The sequence below is a fragment of the Oncorhynchus keta genome, chromosome 5 (assembly GCF_023373465.1).
Source record: "Oncorhynchus keta strain PuntledgeMale-10-30-2019 chromosome 5, Oket_V2, whole genome shotgun sequence".
Taxonomy (NCBI): domain Eukaryota; kingdom Metazoa; phylum Chordata; class Actinopteri; order Salmoniformes; family Salmonidae; genus Oncorhynchus; species Oncorhynchus keta.
In genome coordinates, this window is record NC_068425.1 from 11,016,731 (window position 1) to 11,038,274 (window position 21,544).

The following is a 21,544-nucleotide window of genomic DNA, read 5'->3' on the forward strand; positions in this document are numbered from 1 at the left end:
TATTAATTTTTTAGCAATTTCTTTGAGCTTGGGGTACACCTCGAAAATAAAGCCAAAGGAAATCAAATAAAAACGCAATACAAACATTGACAAAAGGGACATTTGAAGGGTGAAGGGGGGAACAAGAGGCCTACTTTATTTACATGGCTGTTTGATAAAGACTCCATAGTCAAGACTGTTGAGGGCTTCATGAGAGCAAGTCCAGGATGGGGATGCCTTCCTCTTAAAAGTGCACCAAGAGATCTTAAAAATAAGATCAAAACCTCTACCATCCATAATGGCATAGCAATTGTATGATGAGCTCTTTATACTAGCGGCATAATTTACACAGGGCATTGGAACTCAGGCCTGAATAGTTTAATACTGCTAGGGTCATAGCCCAGAGACAAACTATACATTATACTAGGGTATACTTTTAAACAGCATGGGGAAAATAAGATGTTAACTCATTTGACAGCTTGCCTAGGCACGTTCTAGATAACCCCAATCAGACCGTATGCATTGTGTGTGCTGTGAGTGAGATGATACTTACTGTATTAGTTGACTGAGTGGTTGCTCAAGTTCAGCATACTAGGGTACACAGCCAGTTAAATATATAGATGTCCACAAGGTATCTTATAAAATGGCAAGCACAACCAAATTCATTTCCTGAGTTTGTGCCAAAAGGATGTTGATCGTTGGTGCCCTTTTTCAGTCTTTTCCATAATAGAGGAGCATCCTCATCTCCTGGTAGTGGCTCAGACAGCCAATTTACAATAAATATACATTAAAAAAAAAAAAAGTCAAAACTATCAACACAAATAAACACTTTACATTCCAGTAAAATGTACAATGTAGCAACCGGTGAATGGCAACATCAAACATAAAACCTGTGGTGAGGAAGCTGACCACAACATGGCAACAGGCCTGGCATAGTACACCAGCACAGCCATCTTCTGACTGTACTTAAGCAGTAGTTTATGGATTTAACTCTATTTACCCCAGGCTGTTATGGAAAATAATTAACTGTTCATATAACATGAAATGGAGACAACTTTCATTAAGCAATCATCCACAGCTGCTAAGTCATCTTTTGGTTGTTGGGTATAAAGTAGGCTGCCCACACAACATGCAAGTTGTTCAGTTTCCCATGGAATTTTGCACCATTAAATACTGGGCAATATATGCATGCTTTGAATACAGCTTGGACAGTAGGTCAAATGTAGGAGGTTTGTAGGTCCCCAGGTTCTTCTCAGATTGCCCCATCTCGAAGTCACATCTTGGCCTGAGCCTTCAGAAGGCCAGATACCTGCACAGTCCCGTTTAATAGTTCCATTATGAGTCATACTTGTTTGGGCCAACATTCTTTTTATACAAATTTGAATTTCAATGTTTTTATTGTTTGACAAAATTAAACCAAATATCAAAATAGTATTAGTCTTCAATGGATCCTTGCGTCATTCGTTTGTTGCATGATGTGATTTGACAGCATTATTCGTTCAGGTAATGACAGAGTCCAACTGAGGAACAGCCAGACAAATTAAAAATGAGGGTGGAGTTGGGGGGGTGAATCCATTTGAATAGAGTCCATGATTGAGCTACTGTATAAGTACTAGGATCCTCCAATTAACCAAACTGGAAGAAAAAATTTCCTGGTCCGGATGCTACAACACAAAACAAAAAAATTGTATATTATTCAACAGAATCTGAAATAGGCTGAATTGTGAATTTATTATATGTTAAATCGTTTTTAAAAAGTACTGTTGTTTCCTACAGATGTTTGTATACATACATTGATTAGCTTCAAAACTATAGCCCTGGCCACCTCCACCACCAAAGAATGCCTTGAAAATGTTGTTGGCGTCAAAATCTGCTGGGGACAGAAACACATTATGAGGATCAACATCACAGCTGAGGGAATCAGCCAGTACAATCTCAGCACAAATTCACAAAACTAACCATGTAAAATTAACATGATAAACACCCATTTACAGCTCTGAAATACAAATGGCTGAACCCAGTTGATGTTTAAATCAAGTAATAGTAATTTAGTCCCTGTTAAAGCTGAAATAGGAGGGGGGGGGGGCACCACATTTCACCCCAGCACCTTTGTTATTGTTGACAAAACAGCGCAGAGGAGCAGCCAGCGTTGTAGTGAAACTTTTTTTTGTTGCATTCTAGCAGTTTCAGCCCCTTCCCCCCGGCTGATCTCCAGCCCTCACCTCCCATGTTGCCCGTGTCGTCCTCCAGATCGTGACCACTGTCGTAGCGAGATTTCTTCTTGGGGTCAGACAACACAGTGAACGCCTCGCCCACCTCCTTAAACTTCTTCTCCTCTTCCTTCTGAATCTCAGCACTGGCCGAGCTGTGACGGTCTAAGAGAGAGACAGACAAACCAGGGCCGTCAGTCAGGGGAAAAGTTCAATGTTTTATTTCCCCTTTGCATAGAAATACATCTCCTGACACGTATTTTGTTATTAGTAAAATAGACTGGATAGTTGAACTGAGAAATGGGCTCTCTTAGCTACCTGGATGGTGCATGAGGGCCCGTTTACGGTAAGCCTTCTTGATCTCATCCTCTGTGGCGTTCTTGTCCACGCCTAGCACCTTGTAGTAATCTTTTCGCTTGCTCTTCTTCAGCTCCAACTGTGCATTCTTCAGGAGGTGCTTGTGTTCTAAGGAAAGGAGTTAAGAGACGACAAAAATAGTATTAATAACCAAGAGCAGTTAGAGCACCGTAACAGCAGGAGGAGCTATACAGTAATTCCACCCCTTAGAGACCGACACCTGAGACACTGCGCCATAACAGGGTGTGTGGGGGGGGACAGGAGTGTGAAGCAACAGGACCCAGACAGAGAGGTAGCGTGGTGGCTGGGATGGAGAGAGGGGTGGTTGAGTCACACCAATGAGACAGACATACCTTTTGTTTTCTCTGTCTGGTAGACCTTCTCATAATCCCTCACAGCCTCATCGTACTCCTCCTTGTCCATGTAACTGAACACAGAGATGTATAGAAACAAGCTTGAGGGATCATAACCATATCCAATGAATATCCATATTCTTGCTTGCTCTCTAATAATAAGAACTACGGACATATTGCTAGGAAACTAAGGTAGATTGACGTACCACTGTGCTCTGCGTAAATAGGCCTTGATGTAAGTCTCATCCAGCTTAACTGCCTTTGTGCAGTCTTCAATGGCCTGGTCTATTTTTTTCAGCTTTGGGGAAAAAAAGTGGGGAAAAAAGGAAATAAAAGAGAGTAAGAGGACTGGGGAATGTGCAAAAAAGCACAAGACAAAAAAAGAAGAGATGCTGGCCTAGTTCTAGATAGAGAAAATGAAGCAAAGTGCAGAGCACTGCTAAAAATACACACAGTAAGAGAGGCCTCACTGTATGAGAGGTGTGTGCGAGTTTGTGGCATGCATTGTTAGTATGTGCGCACGTGTGAGCGAGAGAGTGAGTATGCGGGTGCCCATGCAGAAGGCCACCTTCACAGCCTGTACTGTAGCACTACATTGGTCCATATGAGTGACTTCCTGGAGGATTTACAATCTAACAAGCTACACATGCTGCCAGGACACATTTTGAGCAGAGTTATACAGGTGTAAGGCCTTTTAAAAATCTGCTTCGCAAAGAATTTGTGTGGAATCACGGAATCCAGACATTAAAAATAGAATTCAACAACACTCAAATGTATTTTACTCATTACGAAATCAACTAAATATATTAAACTTATTAGAAAATGCATTAATTTGTCCAAGACATGCATCAGTGATTCATATTTTCCTTTAACTCTCTGAAGAGGCAACGGCTCAGGAATGCCCCTGTGTGCGTGCGGGTCTACCACTTTGTGTAGTCGTTAGTTATGCTAATATCACAACAACCATCTTCTGGTATATGGAAAGGCTTTCCCAAAAACATAAATTTAAAATATTAAACACACAAAGTAGCCTACGCCTGCCTACCTGGCAGAATAATATCATGGATTATCAATCCAGCGGCCATTTGTTTTACAAACTCTGCAATCCCATGAGCGCTACAGAAACATTGTGACCAAAAAGGTCACTAGCTTTGCACATTTGAATTAAAGGGTAAGTATACCCAAATGTGGTTTAAGCATGGTTGTGGACAATAATAAATACATTTGGATGTTATATCAAGTGTGATTTAGAGAGCGAAAACCTGAAGGAAAAAAAACAAACCCTGGAAAAACAAAACTGAATTTGGGAAAACACTAAACGGAATCAGGCAACAACAAAAAAATGCACACATTTTATAGGGACCTAAATGTATCAAATATCAGCTGCCTGGCTGAAAAGGCAAAACAACCACGGTGTAATATAAAACAGCAATACCTCCTTTGCAAGCCAACAGAGAGCCTTTCAATGAAGACTAAAATACCAATAATAGGCCGAAGTGAACTGGGGACCAAAATGGCAGAAACACCATGGCTGCATAAGACAAACAATATGGTATGGCAGATGAGAGGGGTTCTCCTCCTGGTGCTGTGTTTTTGAGCCTCACCTTAGATCCCACAGTGCCCCTGTTACAGAAGAGCTTAGCATTGGTTTTGATGTTGTTGGGGTCTATAGTCAGGGCCTCAGAGTACAGCTCGTAGGCCACATCATAGTTCCCATCCTTGAAGGCCTGGTTCCCATCTTCCTTCTTGGCTTTGAGTGCTTTGGCATTCTGGGTGGAAAAGAGAGAGCACTTAGCAACCTCTGCAAACTTAATGTGTCAGCAAGCCAGTAGTGGAGACTAGAGGTCGACCGATTATGATTTTTCAACGCCGATACCGATTATTGGATGCCCCAGCAAAAAAAGCCGATATCGATTATTGGATGCCCCACCAAAAAAAAAAAGCAGATGCCCCACAAAAAAAGCCGATGCCGATTAATCGGCCGTTTTTTGGTAATAATGACAATTACAACAATACTGAATGAACACTTAATACATCAATAAAATCAATTTAGCCTCAAATAAATAATGAAACATGTTCAATTTGGTTTAAATAATGCAAAAACAAAGTGTTGGAGAAGAAAGTAAAAGTGCAATATGTGCTATGTAAGAAAGCTAACGTTTAAGTTCCTTGGTCAGAACATGGGTCTTCAATATTCCCAGGTAAGAAGTTTTAGGTTGTAGTTATTCTAGGAATTATAGGATTATTTCCCTCATTACCATTTGTATTTCATTAACCTTTGACTATTGGATGTTCTTATTGGCACTTTAATATTGCCAGTGTAACAGTATAGCTTCCGTCCCTCTCCTCGCTCCTCCTTGGGCTCGAACCAGGAACACAACGACAACAGCCACCATCGAAGCAGCGCTACCCATGCAGAGCAAGGGGAACAACTACTACGTAAGCTTAACTTTCTGAACATTCGAGACGTGTAGTCCACTTGTCATTCCAATCTCCTTGCATTAGCGTAGCCTCTTCTGTAGCCTGTCAACTATGTGTCTGTCTATCCCTGTTCTCTCCTCTCTGCACAGACCATACAAACGCTCCACACCGCGTGGCCGCGGCCACCCTAATCTGGTGGTCCCAGCGCGTACGACCCACGTGGAGTTCCAGGTCTCCGGTAGCCTCTGGAACTGCCGATCTGCGGCCAACAAGGCAGAGTTCATCTCAGCCTATGCCTCCCTCCAGTCCCTCGACTTCTTGGCACTGACGGAAACATGGATCACCACAGATAACACTGCTACTCCTACTGCTCTCTCCTCGTCCGCCCACGTGTTCTCGCACACCCCGAGAGCTTCTGGTCAGCGGGGTGGTGGCACCGGGATCCTCATCTCTCCCAAGTGGTCTTTCTCTCTTTCTCCCCTTACCCATCTGTCTATCGCCTCCTTTGAATTCCATGCTGTCACAGTTACCAGCCCTTTCAAGCTTAACATCCTTATCATTTATCGCCCTCCAGGTTCCCTTGGAGAGTTCATCAATGAGCTTGATGCCTTGATAAGCTCCTTTCCTGAGGACGGCTCACCTCTCACAGTTCTGGGCGACTTTAACCTCCCCACGTCTACCTTTGACTCATTCCTCTCTGCCTCCTTTCCACTCCTCTCCTCTTTTGACCTCACCCTCTCACCTTCCCCCCCTACTCACAAGGCAGGCAATACGCTTGACCTCATCTTTACTAGATGCTGTTCTTCCACTAACCCCATTGCAACTCCCTCCAAGTCTCCGACCACTACCTTGTATCCTTTTCCCTCTCGCTCTCATCCAACACTTCCCACACTGCCCCTACTCGGATGGTATCGCGCCGTCCCAACCTTCGCTCTCTCTCCCCCGCTACTCTCTCCTCTTCCATCCTATCATCTCTTCCCTCTGCTCAAACTTTCTCCAACCTATCTCCTGATTCTGCCTCCTCAACCCTCCTCTCCTCCCTTTCTGCATCCTTTGACTCTCTATGTCCCCTATCCTCCAGGCCGGCTCGGTCCTCCCCTCCCGCTCCGTGGCTCGACGACTCATTGCGAGCTCACAGAACAGGGCTCCGGGCAGCCGAGCGGAATTGGAGGAAAACTCGCCTCCCTGCGGACCTGGCATCCTTTCACTCCCTCCTCTCTACATTTTCCTCCTCTGTCTCTGCTGCTAAAGCCACTTTCTACCATTCTAAATTCCAAGCATCTGCCTCTAACCCTAGGAAGCTCTTTGCCACCTTCTCCTCCCTCCTGAATCCACCCCCCCCCCTCCTCCCTCTCTGCAGATGACTTCGTCAACCATTTTGAAAAGAAGGTCGACGACATCCGATCCTCGTTTGCTAAGTCAAACGACACCGCTGGTTCTGCTCACACTGCCCTACCCTATGCTCTGACCTCTTTCTCCCCTCTCTCTCCAGATGAAATCGCGCGTCTTGTGACGGCCGGCCGCCCAACAACCTGCCCGCTTGACCCTATCCCCTCCTCTCTTCTCCAGACCATTTCCGGAGACCTTCTCCCTTACCTCACCTCGCTCATCAACTCATCCCTGACCGCTGGCTACGTCCCTCCCGTCTTCAAGAGAGCGAGAGTTGCACCCCTTCTGAAAAAACCTACACTCGATCCCTCCGATGTCAACAACTACAGACCAGTATCCCTTCTCTCTTTTCTCTCCAAAACTCTTGAGCGTGCCGTCCTTGGCCAGCTCTACCGCTATCTCTCTCAGAATGACCTTCTTGATCCAAATCAGTCAGGTTTCAAGACTAGTCATTCAACTAAGACTGCTCTTCTCTGTATCACGGAGGCGCTCCGCACTGCTAAAGCTAACTCTCTCTCCTCTGCTCTCATCCTTCTAGACCTATCGGCTGCCTTCGATACTGTGAACCATCAGATCCTCCTCTCCGAGTTGGGCATCTCCGGCGCGGCCCACGCTTGGATTGCGTCCTACCTGACAGGTCGCTCCTACCAGGTGGCGTGGCGAGAATCTGTCTCCTCACCACGCGCTCTCACCACTGGTGTCCCCCAGGGCTCTGTTCTAGGCCCTCTCTTATTCTCGCTATACACCAAGTCACTTGGCTCTGTCATAACCTCACATGGTCTCTCCTATCATTGCTATGCAGACGACACACAATTAATCTTCTCCTTTCCCCCTTCTGATGACCAGGTGGCGAATCGCATCTCTGCATGTCTGGCAGACATATCAGTGTGGATGACGGATCACCACCTCAAGCTGAACCTCAGCAAGACGGAGCTCCTCTTCCTCCCGGGGAAGGACTGCCCGTTCCATGATCTCGCCATCACGGTTGACAACTCCATTGTGTCCTCCTCCCAGAGCGCTAAGAACCTTGGCGTGATCCTGGACAACACCCTGTCGTTCTCAACTAACATCAAGGCGGTGTCCCGTTCCTGTAGGTTCATGCTCTACAACATCCGCAGAGGACGACCCTGCCTCACACAGGAAGCGGCGCAGGTCCTAATCCAGGCACTTGTCATCTCCCGTCTTGATTACTGCAACTCGCTGTTGGCTGGGCTCCCTGCCTGTGCCATTAAACCCCTACAACTCATCCAGAACGCCGCAGCCCGTCTGGTGTTCAACCTTCCCAAGTTCTCTCACGTCACCCCGCTCCTCCGCTCTCTCCACTGGCTTCCAGTTGAAGCTCGCATCCGCTACAAGACCATGGTGCTTGCCTACGGAGCTGTGAGGGGAACGGCACCTCAGTACCTCCAGGCTCTGATCAGGCCCTACACCCAAACAAGGGCACTGCGTTCATCCACCTCTGGCCTGCTCGCCTCCCTACCACTGAGGAAGTACAGTTCCCGCTCAGCCCAGTCAAAACTGTTCGCTGCTCTGGACCCCCAATGGTGGAACAAACTCCCTCACGACGCCAGGACAGCGGAGTCAATCACCACCTTCCGGAGACACCTGAAACCCCACCTCTTCAAGGAATACCTAGGATAGGGTAAGTAATCCTTCTCACCCCCCCCCCTAAAAAGATTTAGATGCACTATTGTAAAATGGCTGTTCCACTGGATGTCATAAGGTGTATGCACCAATTTGTAAGTCGCTCTGGATAAGAGCGTCTGCTAAATGACTTAAATGTACTAGAAGGCTCAGAGCGAGTGACATTTGAAACGCTATTAGCGCACGCTAACTAGCTAGCCATTTCACTTTGGTTACACCAGCCTCATCTCGGGAGTTGATAGGCTTGAAATCATAAACAGCGCAATGCTTGACGCACAACGAAGAGCTGCTGGCAAAACGCACTAAAGTGCTGTTTGAATGAATGTTTACGCTGCTGCTTCTGCCTACCACCGCTCAGTCAGATACTTGTATGCTCAGTCAGATTATATGCAACGCAGGACACGCAAGACAATATCTAGTAATATCAACCATGTGTAGTTAACTAGTGATTATGATGGATTGTTTTTTAGAAGATAAGTTTAATGCTAGCAAGCAACTTACCTTAGCTTAATGCATTCACGTAACAGGCAGTCTCCTTGTGGAGTGCAACAACTAGTTAACTGTAAGATTGCAAGATTGGATCCCCCCCGAGCTGACAAGGTGAAAAAAATCTGCCTTTCTGCCCCTGAACGAGACAGTTAACCCACCTTTCCTAGGCCGTCAATGAAAATAAGAATGTGTTCTTAACTGACTTTCCTTGGTAAATAAAAGGTATACACTTTTAATATTTTTTTAAATTTAAATCGGCGCCCAAATATACCGATTTCCGATTGTTTTGAAAACTTTAAAATCGGCCCTAATTAAAATCAGCCATTCCTATTAAATTGGTCGACCTCTAGTGGAGACAGAATTGGTTAAAGTGCTCTGTGGCTACCTCTTACAAAAAGGTAAGGATGGAGGCAATTAGTCCACATTAGCATAATTATTAGGCAGGTTAGTTGAGCCTAATTGCAGGGCTAGAGTCCTGGTGGCAGGTGGATGGAGGACTCACTCTGCAGGCCAGGCGAGCCTTCTCATGGTCAGGGGCCATGCGCAAGGCCTGGACAAAGAACTGGACAGCCTTGTCAATACAGTCCTCATAGTACAGACAGAGACCACGGACGTACAGGGCATCGCCATTAGTAGCATCCATCCGCAGGATATCACTGAGGACGACAAAGAAACAAGTCTTACATGACAACACACATTTCCAATGGTGTGCATCAGCTAGGGAAATTGCCTTTATTTAACGGTTTTCAACAATGTCTTGTTTACCTGGCTACCGACTGGGCCTCTGGGTAACGTCCAAGCATGGCCAGACACTCTGCTTTCAGCACCTTGAACCGATGGCAGGCTGAGGCCGACTCCAAGGCACGGTCCATGCAGAACACAACCTGCATAGTCCAGAGAGAGAGAAACATGGTCCTATCAAATCTAGCACCAATCTGCCCATTCCCCCAAATAAGGATAACAATCTGCTTGATAAAAGACAACATGCAGCCAAGAGCCTACCATCCGGAAGTCATGCTTTTCAAATCCTATTTCAGCCATCTTTTCATACTCCAGGACGGAATCTGCATTCTTTACCTGAAAATAGATCCAAACTTGAAGAAATCAAACTTATGCTTTTATATAAGGCAGCCACTACACGGCATGATGTTTTCCTCAATCTAAGCAAAACTCATGGAATATCTGTCACAGTTAAAGGATTTCAACTACTGTAGAGCAATTAGCTCTTTACAATGCAATGCTGTAAGGACCTAGTCTGCCAGACAGACTGTCCGACCCACCTCCTGCTGTGCCTGGCTGTTGTCAGGCTCCAGTTCTAGAACCCTGTAGAAACAGCGGCTGGCTGCCATAGCGTTGCCCAGGGACAAGTGGCACTTCCCCTCCCGTAGATGACCCTGTGGGAAAGTTGACTCACAGTTAACAGGCAGGAACACTGACACAGGCAGGGAGGAGACCCACCCACAAACCATGACTCAGATCTTTCCATTACCTTACCATTGTACTCATCCAACTGCCAAACGTATTATGAGATGAGACAAACCGGAAAGTCTGACTAACTTGTCTGCCTAGGAGCTAGCTGGGTATTCAAGGCCCGCTACGCCTGGTGGCGGACCCTACCTTCATGAAAGTGTCGTCGAGCCGCACTGCCTGCTGGGAGTCCTCCAGCGCCTCTCTGTGCCGGCTCAGCATCATCAGCGTGGCCGCCCGGTTTCCATAGTAACTGGCATTCTTAGGACACATGTCTGTTGAGAACACATTGGAAAAATAAAATCACTCACCGTCGTTAACAAGAATAGATGATCCTCTCCCCCACAGAAAACAAGGATGTTACCCCTCTATAAAGAGGATATTCTTTGCAGTTGATATCACTGATGGAATTCTTACCTATGGCCTTGGTGTAATAGTTGAATGCTTCAGAGTAATCCTTCTTGATGTAGTAGGCATTACCTTGCTCCTTGAAGCTCTCTGCTTCCCTGGATGACAGGAAATGAAAGACAGAAAGAGCTTGACAATGAGGCCATTTGTTGACATTACCCAAGAGAGAGTTCTGAGTAAAACTGCATAATGACAGGATGTAGGGACGGGCATGACTAATCGGGTACTCAAACTGACATCAAAACTCCATCTTTAACCAGAGATCACTTTTTTTCTTCCAAATACTGTAAAACTATTTTATCAATTTCATCTTGAAGACAACATTAATTTGCTTTGACGCTAGTGTTCGATTTGTGGGACACACACATGCACAAAGGAAAAAGAATCACAGTTCTGCTCCCTAAATTCGCTATCCCCTCCGTGTCTCACTCAATTGGATTCGGACCTCTCCCTCTACACATGAGTTTTGGAATAATTGCATAACTTTCCACTTAGGCTACTTTGTGGTTGTCACAAGTTACCACAGCCAAAATTGTCTAGATTGTAAAAATGCATAAATAAAATTAGATATTTGGTCTTAATTTAAGGTTACGCATACCATGAACAGAGTGGCCTTTTCCCATTTATTCTCACTTTTGGTTAATGGAAAATGAACTCCAAAATATTGCTATTTTTAAAACAATCCTTAGAAAGTTGTTGCAATTTCTTTTTAATCCACCAGAAAAGACAGAACAAATATGGTTAAACTGAAATATACTAATAGATAATTAAAAAAAAATTCAAAACCAGTTTTTTTATGTATCATTTCTTGTTAATTCTATCATAAATAGGAGTGGTGTTGTCACACGTGCAGCTAGCAAAAATAATGGAATGTCTGCTAAACCCAAGACTACAACCAAATAATTGCAGCCTTACCGCAAAAACAGAAGAGCGAAGTAGAAGGGGGAAAATTAAGGTACGTGTCTTTTGGCCCAAGATTGCAAGAGGGAAAGATTTGATGTACCGATTCCATGGCAAAAACTGATACACAAAACAGCATTGGATTCAAAACTTCAAATTATAAAAGTGTATTGCAACCAATACACACACATACATATAGGGGTTACAACCATCCCAGCTGTGCAAATTTAGCTTTGAAGAGAGAGTCATTAGATCATTTGTTTTGGTACTGTCCACATGTAGATTGTTTTTGGTCACATTCCAGGAATGGCTGAAGAATTGCAACATTTACCCAGAGCCAACTCTGCAAATAGCACTACTGGGTGATTTAAAAAGTCAGTCAAACGATCAATAATACTTTGAGCAAACTTTTAAATTTGAATTATATTCTGTAGAACATAATAGAAAGGTTCAGAACTTCTGGGAAACATTACAGCTGAAAAATATATGGCAAATACAAGAAAAGGGGGATGGTCTTCAGAGATAGATGGGAATGGTTGAGGGTAGCTGAAGGATGTGATTAAAAAACAAACAAAAGATAATACTAAAATAGAATGTGTCCGTAAAATGTACACTGCTCAAAAAAGTAAAGAGAACACTTAAACAACACAATGTAACTCCAAATCAATCACACTTCTGTGAAATCAAACTGTCCACTTAGGAAGCAACACTGAGTGACAATACATTTCACATGCTGTTGTGCAAATGGAATAGACAACAGGTGGAAATTATAGGCAATTAGCAAGACACCCCCAATAAAGGAGTGGTTCTGCAGGTGGTGACCATAGACCACTTCTCAGTTCCTATGTTTCCTGGCTGATGTTTTGGTCACTTTTGAATGCTGGCGGTGCTTTTACTCTAGTGGTAGCATGAGACGGAGTCTACAACTCACACAAGTGGCTCAAGTAGTGCAGCTCATCCAGGAAGGCACATCAATGCGAGCTGTGGAAAGAAGGTTTGCTGTGTCTGTCAGCGTAGTGTCCAGAGCATGGAGGCGCTACCAGGAGACAGGCCAGTACACCAGGAGATGTGGAGGAGGCCGTAGGAGGGCAACAACCCAGCAGCAGGACCGCTACCTCCGCCTTTGTGCAAGGAGGAGCACTGCCAGAGCCCTGCAAAATTACCTTCAGCAGGCCACAAATGTGCATATGTCTGCTCAAACGGCCAGAAATAGACTCCATGAGGGTGCTATGAGGGCCCGACGTCCACAGGTGGGGGTTGTGCTTACAGCCCAACACCGTGCAGGACGTTTGGCATTTGCCAGAGAACACAAAGATTGGCAAATTCACCACTGGCACCCTGTGCTCTTCACAGATGAAAGCAGGTTCACACTGTGAAAGACGTGACAGAGTCTGGAGACGCCGTGGAGAACGTTCTGCTGCCTGCAACATCCTCCAGCATGACCGGTTTGGCAGTGGGTCAGTCATGGTGTGAGGTGGCATTTCTTGGGGCCGCACAGCCCTCCATGTGCTCGCCAGAGGTAGCCTGACTGCCATTAGGTACCGAGATGAGATCCTCAGACCCCTTGTGAGACCATATGCTGGTGCGGTTGGCCCTGGGACATCATGTCTCGCTCCATCCACCAACGCCACAGACTGTCCAGGAGTTGGCAGATGCTTTAGTCCAGGTCTGGGAGGAGATCCCTCAGGAGACCATCCGCCATCTCATCAGGAGCATGCCCAGGCGTTGTAGGGAGGTCATACAGGCACGTGGAGGCCACACACACTACTGAGCCTCATTTTGACTTGTTTTAAGGACATTACATCAAAGTTGGATCAGCCTGTAGCGTGGTTTTCCACTTTCATTTTGAGTGTGACTCCAAATCCAGACCTCCATTGATAATTTGTGTGAATTTGTTGTCAGGACATTCAACTATGTAAAGAAAAAAAGTATTTAATAACAATATTTCATTACTTCAGATCTAGGATGTGTTATTTTAGTGTTACCTTTATTTTTTTGAGCAGTGTATATAGTATGTGTAAGCTGGAAGTAGAAGCCTAACGCCTCAAACACACCGATAGCCCCATTGTGCTAAATAGTATGCAGCATCCTCTGGAACAAAAGATCAACATTCACCTTCTGCTACCATTTCTGTCAAGCAGTCGGCGCATACAGTTTGACGCATACGTTAGATAAATCCAACGTATGCACCACACCGAATGCACTGCAACAGCCTCTGCAATGCAATGCTGCAAGGCAAACACAGCTTTTCTTTGGAAATTAATGCAATTCTGGTGTACCAAAATTCAACAACACTGTCGGTGTGTTGTTATCCATTAGTTTACTCCAATTAGGGGAGGTAGGGTTAGGAGAAAATAAAATAAAATATAGTTGAAAAAATATATGGGGCATTGGAAATGATGCAGACAATTACATTGATAGTTACAATCTATATGCAATATTAAAGCTGACCGACTCCCTAAAAAAAAAATACGGTGGTTAAGGGTTAGGTTTAAAATCTGATTTTCTAGAGCAAAATTGTGGAAACTGTTAGGGTTTAACTTTGTGGCAACTACCGTTAGTGTTGACCTTACTTTGCAATTAGAAGTCGATAGACATTTTCAGTGTAGAACCTGCCAAAACATTAGTTTGAGTAAGACAAAGAGCATTTAAAAAAAAAAAAATCTAAATCATTTCGCCTACTCAACCAAACAGATGCCCTGGCCAAAATACATCCACATGTTCAATGTAGAATTGTTCATCCATTTAGAAAATTCCAAGGAACAGGCATAATAAACTAAAAGTACACATATTTTGTTTTGTAACCATTAATACTTTTTTTCAACTAGCCAAATTGAGCCCTGTTTCAAATTGTCACTGAGAACAACAGGTCCAGACGTGAGATGCAAATCACTTTGCATTATTCTGTTCCATTTTTATATTACATCTTGTTTTTTTTACTATAAAATAGGTGTCGACTGTGATAAGGGCTCGGGAAATAATAGCGGCTTGTCTTCTAAATTAAACACAACAAGGCTATGACATTGCACAGCCATAGGCTTCTACATGCAAGTGCCACACAGCTGAGGTTACTACCTTTTTGAAGATTGGGTTCCATGATATAATATAACCAGTTGGTATTATTCAATAAATAAATCATAAATGCCACTTTATTTTATTGACTGAATAATAAATGATCAAATTTAGCAGTTAGGATTAGTGTACTCAAACAGATATAATGTAAGTACTCGGTCAAAAAAAGGTCAAATTCCCATCCCTAACAGGTCATACTGTATCATCCAGAGACAAAATAGACCAAGTAAATGTGAAAAAGGACTTCGAGGAAAACCTCTAGGTGCATTTGTGAGTAATCAACGACTTCATCCCAGCCTGTGTCGCGGACTGCAAGGAGGTAGGATATTACATGATACTGCATATTATACATAATACTAGGATGAAAGGTCTTCTTTAAATGATAATTCACTCTGGTTGTAGACCAGGGCTAATCTAGGTCTATGATAGACCAGTAGTGTTCAGGAAGCAATCTGATATTCTACTGTTTCCAAACATGTATGCTGGAAGAGTTACCCCCTCTCCCACCTGCACACCAAGGTTAAGGAGCTGCGAAAATCATCTAAACATAGAAAGAGCCATACCAGCAGGCAGTAAGGGGTCTCAGTTAATGGAAATAGAGGTAGTGGCCACAGCTCACAAACAGAGCAGCTATCTGAGCTCAGTGGGAAATACAGGGGTAGATCACCAGGGAGCACATGGCAAGACAAGCCAGGAAGAGGGCACTGCCATTTTCTTTGAATCTTTATGTATTTAACTAAGAACAAAAAAGTTAAGAACAAATTCTTATTTACAAGAGTGGCAGATTTTTACCTTGTCAGCTCAGGGATTCGAACCAGTGAACCTTAGTGTTGGGACAGTAACCTAACCACTAGGCTACCTGCCACCCCAACATCTTCACCATGCTTCACTTCAAATCACAATCAGGGCAAGAAAGCTGACAATGAAGCAAAACTGAAAATAAATGCAATTTTCCAAGACAATGCCTTTCCCTTGTTAAATGTTCTTGAGGAAACAGGACGGTTACCCCTATATCACCTGATCATAACACATTGATTGGTTGGTTGTTGAACTTGTGGCCCCCACTGTTTCCAAGAGGAAAGTTGAGAGAATTACTAGTGGTAGGAATATATTAGCTAGGCCCAGCGTCATTAATATATGGATCTGGCTAGGCTGACAACCTCGGATACAATCACAGTAAAAATCAAATTAAAAAAATTAATCACCTTTCAGGCATACCAAGAAGACCATGTCAGTCAATAGTATGTTACCTCATGCAAAGCCTAACTTATAGCTGTCTCGTTCAGGTCATCAAGACCTGAGAATGTTCTGGAAGAACGTCACTCAGCGAGGACGAGTGGGCAGAGTGGGGCAAGATTTTGGGGACTTTTCTGGATCGTGCGTGGGTACATAGCAATAGTAACAGTTATGTTAGCTCGCTAAGTAAATAATTAGCTTAACACATTTGGTCAAAAAAAAAACATATAGAACAAAAACATTAACCATAGGCTTTGCGACCATCATGGCTAACGGCTACTTAGCTAACATTAGTTAGCTTGCTATATTGTACTAGCTAGTTGGCTAACGTCAGCTAGCCATAACAACACACGACGGTGCAAACTGTCACAAACTGTGACTAACTTTCTTGGTTAGGTAACATTAACACAACAGATAGTCAACTTTATTTGTTGGTATGGATTTTTCAAAAAGAGAAATGGCTAACCGGTTAGCAAGGCCTAATTCCCGTGTGACACAAAGCAAACCAACACTAGCCAGACCAAGATTATAATAACATGACAATGGCACGAGAACACTCAAACCTAAAGTGTAACATTTGTTGTACATTTTCCCGCAACGTACCTCTCCAATTCCTCGTCGCTGACTATTTCCATTTCAGGATCCATAGTCACATCGCAGTCATCAACCGTCGCCATTTTGCTGGGACTAAGAAGGGGAGGGGGTGATTGACAACTAGACAAGACGATCACTGAAAGTTAGTCCTGGATTTTTAACTGAAACCTGGCAGTCCCAAAAACTTTTAGGTCCCACCAGCATCTACTAAGCTAACATATTTAATTGTTTAAGATGGTCATACCAAGGATCATTTAGATATTTGATTTGGAATTTTAGGACCAATTTATGTATCAAAAATAACATATTGAATTTGGCCTTACTGCTATTAGCCCATAGAAACACATTGGATAACAGATTTATACATGGAAAAACATAGGCCAAAATTACGTTTTGAATTGTCTACCCTTAATATATAAGAAAGATCAGGCAACTTTTTATTCAATTTTTTTTACACACATATTTAACCCTTTTTTTTAGACACTAAACTACTTCCATATATACTGCCATTAATTGTTTTAACTGGTACCGGGCTACCTTCAGGCGAGTGTTGTGCCTCTTACGTCCTAAATCAAAACAACCGACACGTATGAGTTCGTGAGAGACTCACCTTCATCATATCAGTGTATAGGCCAAACACTTCGGAAGCTACAGACAGAAAGTGGCCGTAAAGTCTCACTTTAAAATGGGTTTTCCCCCAATAGTTTTTGTCCCACCAGGAGTTGGCATTGGCAAGAAAGCAGAAACAGGCCCCCAGCCAGGGTAAACCAATGCATGATCGGACAGGCTATTTTGTCGGTAAAAATAGAGTAACATTGAACTAGCTCGCTCTATTAAAATAGAAAATGTTAATGTCTTCCATCCTCTGCAGCTGTGGCTCAAACAAGTCTTACGACCATCGGACGCTAGAGGTCTCAGTTACTAAAAGTAGTGAGGAAGACGTTACGTAAGCATTGTAAACAGGAAGTATTTGTGGATAGTGGTGTCTGGAATTTACGGGAGCGCTGTATTTACATTTTAAAGGTAAAAAAGATTGTAAGGAAATTAAATGTTGAATTGAGTTATCTGTACGAACATAACAATGGACAATATCACTTAAATATAATAGTTAGCTAACTAAATGCATGCTACACGTTAGCATGTCGCTAGCTACGGGTCCTAATAATATCATGTTCTGCTACGTGAGGGAAAACGTCCTACCTCTATGACTTGTAAGAAAAAAGTGTGTGTGTGTGTTTTGCTAGCGGCAGAGACATCTGTCATCTGACTTGTTATTCAATTACAGAGTTGCCAAGAGACTGATCATCATCATGGGCAAGAGTTGTAAAGTGGTGGTGTGTGGTCCGGCTGCTGTTGGCAAGACTGCTGTCCTGGAGCAACTGCTGTATGCCAATCATATTGCGGGTAAGCAATTAATTCGTAAGACCTCGCTAGATCAAGGACAATGTTGATATTTTGACTACACAGATCATCTGTCCCATTTGATATCCCAAAGTGCCCCCCTCCTAGGCTCAGAGCCCATGGAGACCCTGGAGGATATCTATATTGGCTCCATAGAAACGGACCGTGGCACTCGAGAGCAAGTGCGCTTCTACGACACCCGGGGTCTTCGTGATGGTCTGGAGTTCCCTCGCCACTACTTCTCCATTGCGGACGGTTTTGTCCTGGTCTACAGCATCGACAGTAAGGAGTCCTTCAAACGCATGGAGGCCCTCAAGAAAGACATTGACCGCTACCGTGATAAGAAAGAGGTAAGGACTTTCATCAATTTCAATGGTAGTTGTAAAGCACAGTGTCATGTAGGCGAGTTAAATAACAGGGCAGACTTCAGGACAAAACAGACCCTGCTGATGAACGGCCGTCCTATCGCCTCTGACTGCAGACCGTCAGCCACCTTTATTGTTTGTTAATTTCCTGATGGTCCAACGTGTTGAATCACCACCGCACATCAACAGCCAGCAGGTTATGTACTACGCGTGGCGACATTCGTTATGGTGTGTCCTAAAGTTCTTATCTACACACCACACTCCACTTGCTGATATACAGGTGATGTGAGGTTGTGCTAAATGGATGAGATGATCTGTCCACAGGTGAACATAGTGGTGCTGGGCAACAAGCTAGACATGCAGGAGCAGAGGAGAGTGGACTCTGAAGTGGCCCAGTACTGGGCCAAGACAGAAAAGGTGCGTCTGTGGGAGGTGTCTGTGGCAGACCGAAGGACCCTCATCGAGCCTTTTGTCCACCTGGCCAGCAAGATGACCCAGCCCCAGAGCAAATCATCCTTCCCCCTCAGCCGCAATAAGAACAAGGGGAGTGGCGCTGTCGATAGTTGAGGGATTAGGGGGAATGGAAGGGGGGAGGGAGTGAGGATTGATGAAGAATGGGAAAGAGTAGTAGGGGAAACGCAATAGACTGATTGTTAGCCTATCACAAATACAGACAATTTTATGTCTGCACAAATGTACACCAATGGTTTCATTTTGACTGATATTTAGACTCATATTTGACCATTTAGACTGATCTTTGACGACAAGTAAATGTTGACATCAAAAGTAACACAAATGGATAATCAAGAGGGTTGTTTGTATCATGGAGGATACATAAGGGATTATATTACTGTTAGTTAATCAGGAGATTTGTTACACTACTGGCATGCCATCTACTCAGATGAAATATGGCAACTATTTTAGCATGGATGATCTGAATTTTATTTTAAGTTAGAGTACATGAAACAAATCCATATTTATTTATTTTTGAATCCCTCCCCCTTTTCCCCACAATTTCGTAGTATCCAATTATTAGTAGTTACTATCTTGTCTCATCGCTACAACTCCCGTACGGGCTCAGGAGAGACGAAGGTCGAAAGTCATGCGTCCTCCGAAACCCAACCAAGTCGCACTGCTTCTTAACACAGACAAGGATATCCCTACCAGCCAAACCCTCCCTAACCCGGACGACGCTAGGCCAATTGTGCGTCGCCCCACGGACCTCCCAGTCACGGCCGGCTGCGACAGAGCCTGGGCGCGAACCCAGCGTCTCTGGTGGCACAGCGAGCTCTGCGATGCAGTGCCCTAGACCACTGCGCCACCTGGGAGGCCGCAAATCCATATTTTGAAGAATTAAAAAATTATTTTAGCGATGTCAGAAATGTTACTGCCTTTTGAGATCGCTTTGAGTTTTAGAATGACATTATTGTCTAAAGATTTGAATTGTGGCTGACAGACTAGTCTCTTGGTGAACAGGGTGTTTGAAGAGCTTCCTGCCTGCTGGACAGGCCCTGAAGAGCTCTTGACCACAGCCTAAGCTCGCTGAATTATCTGTACCTTATCAGAAACTCCTTACTGTCCTTGAAAACCATGGGTTATTCTTGATCTTTGCTACTGAGCTATGTTAGTCAGACGAAATGCAAATGTATTTCATTTTCAAATTATTTAACTGACTGAAGCTATTTAATGCCATGTCAGGGTCCATAGTTATTGTGCAACATTTCATGTGTGTGTCACTGAACAAGAAAGATGCCTTGGCCTAGTTTGGAGTAGTTTTTTGCTTTGTGACTATTCACAGATCTTTATATTTGTGTTTTGTTTTGACATTGTTCATCTCTGTCTTTATGTCTGTATTATTGAAGTGCATATTATTTTCATGATACATATTGGGGCATTTACAGTGCTTTGCGAAAGTATTCGGCCCCCTTGAACTTTGCGACCTTTTGCCACATTTCAGGCTTCAAACATAAAGATATAAAACTGTATTTTTTTGTGAAGAATCAACAACAAGTGGGACACAATCATGAAGTGGAACGACATTTATTGGATATTTCAAACTTTTTTAACATATCAAAAACTGAAAAATTGGGCGTGCAAAATTAAGTTGATGCTGTTGTGTATCTTTGATTTGCATAATTTATGAAGTAATTAAACATAATACAAACATTTTAATGTCTTAATTAAAATAATCCTACATTGCTGATTGCGGTGCCATCGCCACAGATCATTCCCATGAGCTAGGATAAAGATCTACAGAGATCTCTAAACTTTGCTCAAATCCATCCAAACTCTGCCTACATGTCAGAAATGTGGAGAAGGAGAGAGTGGAGTCAGAGTAGTGTCACAGAATAGCTCATGCATTTTCAAAGGGCAACATTTTAAAGCAGCTTCGATTACCAACGATTCAACTTATTTTCTTTGTAATCTATATTTAACCTGACATTGACAACAGTCAGGTTAGGTATGATTCCTCTCCCCAGTAATGAATGGCATTGGTTCTGTGGAATAGATTGCTGAAACATCTATTTTATACCGTTGGAACTATACATCTAAATATTTCAAGCACAGAAGAAAACCTATTTTAAGTGGCCATTTTATGTTGAAACAGTGTTGTAGTAGAGATAGGTCCCCGTGGTGATGAGAATTCTGCCCTACATACACTGAGACAAGGTCAGACATGTTTATGTAGAGCAAATGAAGCTGCCAACAGTTCCACATGGACCAGCTGACTGGAAAGGTTAATGTAAGCTAATGAGAACCTCAAGTGGAACGTTTCTGAATTGATACTATACTCACCTTCAGAGCACAAGCAGAATGTTGTTTCTTAGTTCAAACAGGTTGTTTTTAATGACGAGCCAGTGTGCTGACGATGTTCTTCACTAAGAAATTGTGCATCTACTGAGTCACATGTATGGATCATTATAAACTATCATCGTGTTACAACCCACATGTATTGTCTTCTTACATAGTACATAAGGTACAATAACTTTAACACAAAACAGCCTCAGCACCCTATATAACCTGCCACACTCTCATACATTTTCTTATCTACGTTTAACAGAGGGCAATGAACAATAAAACATCTCACTCTCTATATTGATCTCCTGTTAAAATGTGACATTTACCACACGGCTTGAAATACACACTGTGAATGCTGCGGTGGGAGCGAGGGGAGCAGTAGACTTGTGACCTGTCCCAGTTGTGATTTATAAACGCACCTCTTCAACTAGACTACCGCCAAAACCATTTCCCCAAGGAT

At 43.5% G+C, this 21,544-nt stretch overlaps 2 protein-coding genes across 5 annotated transcripts; one reads left to right on the forward strand and one right to left on the reverse strand.

Annotated features, from left to right (window-relative positions):
* Positions 1-110: 110 nt before the first annotated feature.
* LOC118370458 (dnaJ homolog subfamily C member 7-like) lies at positions 111-17,321 on the reverse strand. 3 transcript variants are annotated; one of them, XM_035755462.2, is made up of 15 exons: positions 17,130-17,321; positions 16,529-16,639; positions 10,727-10,815; positions 10,460-10,584; positions 10,123-10,236; positions 9,845-9,919; positions 9,608-9,726; positions 9,345-9,498; positions 4,504-4,668; positions 3,106-3,197; positions 2,900-2,973; positions 2,508-2,654; positions 2,202-2,354; positions 1,772-1,849; positions 111-1,643 (listed from the first exon to the last, which is right to left on the reverse strand). In XM_035755462.2, the coding sequence occupies exons 2-15, from the start codon at positions 16,600-16,602 to the stop codon at positions 1,606-1,608; spliced, it is 1,497 nt and encodes a 498-aa protein (XP_035611355.1). In that variant the 5' UTR covers positions 16,603-16,639; positions 17,130-17,321; the 3' UTR covers positions 111-1,605. The 3 variants fall into 3 exon arrangements, with proteins under 3 accessions (XP_035611355.1, XP_035611353.1, XP_035611354.1); XM_035755460.2 differs by having other exon boundaries at positions 1,772-1,852; XM_035755461.2 differs by having other exon boundaries at positions 1,772-1,852; positions 16,529-16,612; positions 17,130-17,293.
* Positions 16,050-21,232, forward strand: LOC118370460 (NF-kappa-B inhibitor-interacting Ras-like protein 2). Of its 2 annotated transcripts, none has more exons than XM_035755466.2 (4): positions 16,050-16,074; positions 17,805-17,923; positions 18,029-18,270; positions 18,610-21,232. In XM_035755466.2, exons 2-4 carry the CDS (start codon positions 17,830-17,832, stop codon positions 18,850-18,852), a joined length of 579 nt encoding a protein of 192 aa, XP_035611359.1. In that variant the 5' UTR covers positions 16,050-16,074; positions 17,805-17,829; the 3' UTR covers positions 18,853-21,232. The 2 variants fall into 2 exon arrangements, with proteins under 2 accessions (XP_035611359.1, XP_035611358.1); XM_035755465.2 differs by lacking the exon at positions 16,050-16,074 and adding an exon at positions 17,444-17,542.
* The last annotated feature ends 312 nt before the right edge of the window (positions 21,233-21,544 follow it).

Bases quoted from the DNA above. Each gene is read 5' to 3' on its own strand.
- LOC118370458 (XM_035755460.2), bottom strand. From the start codon at position 16,602: ATGGCGACGGTTGATGACTGCGATGTGACTATGGATCCTGAAATGGAA. The intron at 10,585-10,726 runs GTAAGAATTCCA...TGTTCTCAACAG, and splicing joins CTATTACACCAAGGCCATAG to ACATGTGTCCTAAGAATGCC. The intron at 2,974-3,105 runs GTACGTCAATCT...CTCTGTGTTCAG, and splicing joins TATTTACGCAGAGCACAGTG to TTACATGGACAAGGAGGAGT.
- LOC118370460 (XM_035755466.2), top strand. From the start codon at position 17,830: ATGGGCAAGAGTTGTAAAGTGGTGGTGTGTGGTCCGGCTGCTGTTGGC. The intron at 17,924-18,028 runs GTAAGCAATTAA...CCCCCCTCCTAG, and splicing joins GTATGCCAATCATATTGCGG to GCTCAGAGCCCATGGAGACC. The intron at 18,271-18,609 runs GTAAGGACTTTC...ATCTGTCCACAG, and splicing joins GCTACCGTGATAAGAAAGAG to GTGAACATAGTGGTGCTGGG.